Genomic DNA, 4398 nt, shown 5'->3' on the forward strand with positions numbered 1-4398 from the left:
CAGGAACAAACCATAGGTTTTAGTTAGTTCTACACGCTGATATGTGAAAAGAAAATGTTGTAAAAAACCATGTTACGGTCTGTTTCTGTACCTTAATTTACCTAGTTAATTTTATTATGATAAGTAAAATTTGTACTTATCATAGCTTGTGTGCTAGAAATCGCTTCTATTTTCCTAATGTATGTTTGTTTGAGAATATTACTTTTTATCTACTCTTTGCTCGTGCAATCCGAAAAAATTCCATCTTCTTATTCAAATTTTCGCACCAGCAAATGGTGACACTTTTTCAACTATGCGACTGCGACCTATTGATGTTGTTCATGAGATAGGACTCTTTTGCATATATAGAAAAAAATTGCTCAATTTCAAAAATTCAGTAGTATATTTAGTTGATTGCAGTGGAATAGAATATATTTTTTTGGAGAAAAAGGTTGATAGAAAATTTGATAAACAACAATAAAATAGACAACTTAAAAGTATACTTTTAAAGACAAAATTTATGGGGAAAAAAAGATATTTTCGTGGCAAAAAATATCGCTAAAATATTGAGTGATAATCACAGCATTATAAGCTTCCAGAGGAGTGGGTCAGAATCTCCAGCTCTGAAATTAAAACACAAAATGGAAGTTTGGCGTTGGCAAAGTCCAACTTTATTTCCGAAGATCTGATCTTGAAACTTCTGACTTGCGATTTCAACTTCACAGTCGCATGTCTGATTCTGAAGCGGCTAAACTTTAAATACTTTATAAATATCGACTATTCTTTAAATAAGAGTCCTAAAAAGGCGATTATTTGTGCACTTCGCCCTTATTCCTTAAAGGCTGAAGCCCAACATGGAGAAGGAGAGGAGTCAAAATGGAAATTAATTTTAGGGTTTTCGTGCGCCAGAAACTATTTATATTCGTTAGTCGAAAAAATATATAAAATTTGTATAATTTTTATATATAACATACAAATATATATATACAAAAATTATACAATCAATATTTATATATTTTTTTGACTATTATTTTAAGAGTGACTATATAATATTATTTTTTAGATGGTGCAAAAATACAAAGTCAACCAACACTTTGGTAGTTGTTGGTCAATTTTGGCTGAATTATGGAGTAGTAAGCGTACCACGTGACAACTACTCATATAATGCCATTTTCCAGGAAAATTAAAAGAAATATCAAAACAAAGGCTACCTAACAATGGAAAAAGAATCAGAGAAGAAGAAACCAAGAATCCTTTGCCTCCATGGTTTTAGAGGCAGTGCTGATATCCTCAAGAAATTGGTTTTCCGGTGGCCGGAATCCGTCTTAGAAAAATTAGATTTGGTTTTTTTGGATGCACCTTTTCCAGCTCAGGGAAAATCTGCACTTGAAGGTTTCTTTGATCCTCCTTACTTTGAATGGTTTCAATCAAATAAGGTATTAACACTTGCTTCTTCCCATCCTTCATTCACTATTATTTTTTAATTTAGTATATAGTGGTTCAACTAAATTCAAAATAAAGTGGATTGCGTTTATATAAAGGTTAAACTTATCAAGTTTAAATCTTGGATCTGCCTCTGAAATCGGGCAGGATTAATTCGATCAAAATTTTCCATTATAGTTTTTGTGTATAACATTTGGAAGAATCAAACTTGGAAATATTATTGTTGTAGGATTTCACGGAGTTTTACAACTTTAAAGAATGTCTAGAGTACATTGAAGATTTTATGTCAAAGCATGGACCTTTTGATGGTATTCTTGGTTTTTCACAAGTAAGCCTTAATTACCATTTTCTTTGTGTTATTTTTTTAACCTTCCTCAGAAGTTTTCTCTTTCCTCTTTTTTCTGTTTTTATTTTTATTTTTTATTTTTGGGTGAAAAATAGGGAGCAGTTTTAGGTGCAGCAATTCCAGGTATGCAAAAGGAAAGAGTGGCTCTAGCAAAAGTTCCAGAAATAAAGTTTCTAATCATAATATCAGGAGCTAAATTTGGAGGACCTTCGTTTGGGGTACCACAATTGGCTGCTAATGTATTTTCATCTCCTATCAATTGCCCATCCCTTCACTTCTTAGGTATGTTCATATGATAATTTGTTTTTTACCAGTAGTTGAAGATCCCTTTATTTTCAATAAATTATTTTTTGGGCAAATAGAATGTAACATTAGGCTTATTATTTTTAGTCCACACATTTGGTGCTCAAAATTAGTCAACCATAAACATGAGTAGTAAATTATTTGCAGCAACGGAAATATAAATTAATAGATAGAAATACGGCAAAATAATGTCACTGGAGACCCATCAAAGGAGTAGTTCACCCCTGTCAGATCCTACAGATTTCCTGAAAAATAATTAAAATCGAATTTTCAAGCTACTCACAAAATTTTAATTTTTTTTCAAGTAAAATGTATATCCAAACACAACTTCAACTTTCAAAAATTATTTTTTAACACAACTTCAATTTTTTTTTCAAGTTTCAACTAAGTGGGCGTTTGGACATAAGAATTGTAAAATTCTAAAATAGGGGGAAAAGAAATTTCAAAGTAAATATGGTATTTGAAATTTAGACTTGTGTTTGGACATGAATATAATTTTGGGTTATTTTTGAAATTTTGTGAGTGATTTGAGTGAAAATTTTGAAAAATAACTTTTTGGAGATTTTCAAATTTTCGAAAATTTTCAAAATGCATCTTTACGCTGATTTCCTAAAAAAGTAAATTATTTTTGGAAAAAAAAGAAAAATTTCTTATGTCCAAACGGGCTCTAAATCTATGTCCACACCTATTCAAAATACTCTGTTTGACCAAACTTTTGAAAATAAGTGTTAATTTTTTTTCTTTTCAAAAAGTACTTATTTTGTAGAGATTCTAGCCAATATTTTGGGAGAAAATTAGTGATAGGCAGCATAAGCTATTTCTCTACTGCGCAAATTCTACTTCGTGAACAAAATAGGATAAATGAGGCAATGAGCTCTTTAGCATTTCATTTATCTAATTCAATTAGTATAAATGTATTTATTTTTCTTTTTGAAGGAGAGACAGATTTCCAGAAAAAAGATGGTGAAATTCTGCTGGAGAGTTTTGTAGATCCACAAGTGATTCATCATTCTAAAGGCCATACCATACCAAAATTAGGTGAGTCGTTTGTACAGTTATTGTTTTGTAATTTACAATATACTTGATTTAGAATATGAATATAATTATTACTTGAGTAATACATAAAAAATCAAACACAACACTTTCTTTGAAGTATTTTCTTCGTCATTAATTAACATTGCGAATTTATTTTTAATCAAAAAACTAACTCTTTAACAATCAGAGTAAAATGTAGGAAGAATCGTATGTTTGCTTGTCTTAGACTTTGACTTACTACTTATTTTCATCAATTAAGTTTGAAATTATCTAGTGGAATTAAACTTGATTATACATTTATTGTTTATTTGCAGATGATAGCAGCCTTGAAATAATGCTTGGGTTTATTGAAAAAATTCAAAAACTGTGAGACTGCACGAGGAATTAATGGTAGTTCTTGGTATCATTGTTGGTCCCTCCACAAGAATTCTCGATTGTATGACATATGAATAATGGTTAATTTTTTTTTTTTTTCAGTTATATTTTCTTGATTATGGACATCTGCTGATGTAATATTTCACAAGATTAATTTTGAGGTGAAATTTGAGGATTTGGGCCTAGAAATTTGAAAATAAGATTTGAGGATTTGAAGGTCGAGTTGATGTCAGAATTTGGTAAATTTTATATGGTTGGACTCGTGGTTGAATGTGCGTTCATATTTTGTAACTTTTGTCGGGTTTCGAGACGTGGGCTCCACGGGCGATTTTTGAGTTAAATTTCGGATTTTAATTGGAAAATTTAGTATTTTCATGTAGAATTGATTTCTATAATCCGTATTGAGTATATTGAATTATTTGTGATTAGATTCGAGGCATTCAGACACCAATTCGCGAGGCAAAGGTGTCACGACCCAATTTTCCCTCCGTTGGGTATTGTGATGGCACCTAGTCTTAGGGACTAGGTAAGCCTAACAATAATTAAAATAACAACATTATTTAAATAGAATCTTTTAAAATTCCCAAAACCGGTAGTACAACTCATAATCTCTACAGAGTGTTTGCTAGAAAACTTCTAAATAACTGTCCAGAAATAAGAATAAACAGTGCAAAACAAAAACTGGAAGGTGACTCCGAAGCCTCCGAACGCAGCAGCAGGTTTACCTCGAGTCTCCACAACAACAGTCCACACAGCTAGCTAACGAACAAGTACCTGAATCTGCACAAAAATGTGCAGAAGAGTAGCATGAGCACACCACAGCGGTGCCCAGTAAGTATCAAGATTAACCTTGGTAGAGTAGTGACGAGGAACAGTCAAGACACCCACTGGTCTAATAAACTGAACAGATATAAGCA

General features: G+C 31.6%; 1 protein-coding gene across 1 annotated transcript; it reads left to right on the forward strand.

The window, feature by feature from the left end:
• Positions 1-1152: 1152 nt before the first annotated feature.
• LOC107811633 (uncharacterized) lies at positions 1153-3670 on the forward strand. Its single transcript, XM_016636597.2, has 5 exons — positions 1153-1415; positions 1652-1750; positions 1864-2050; positions 3008-3109; positions 3421-3670. Exons 1-5 carry the CDS (start codon positions 1197-1199, stop codon positions 3474-3476), a joined length of 663 nt encoding a protein of 220 aa, XP_016492083.1. The 5' UTR covers positions 1153-1196; the 3' UTR covers positions 3477-3670.
• Positions 3671-4398: the final 728 nt, after the last annotated feature.

This window comes from Nicotiana tabacum, chromosome 23 (assembly GCF_000715075.1).
Source record: "Nicotiana tabacum cultivar K326 chromosome 23, ASM71507v2, whole genome shotgun sequence".
NCBI lineage: Eukaryota > Viridiplantae > Streptophyta > Magnoliopsida > Solanales > Solanaceae > Nicotiana > Nicotiana tabacum.

Coding starts and splice junctions, on each gene's coding strand:
- LOC107811633 (XM_016636597.2), top strand. CDS start 1,197: ATGGAAAAAGAATCAGAGAAGAAGAAACCAAGAATCCTTTGCCTCCAT. Junction 2,051..3,007: donor CCCATCCCTTCACTTCTTAG/GTATGTTCATAT, acceptor TTCTTTTTGAAG/GAGAGACAGATTTCCAGAAA. Junction 3,110..3,420: donor CCATACCATACCAAAATTAG/GTGAGTCGTTTG, acceptor GTTTATTTGCAG/ATGATAGCAGCCTTGAAATA.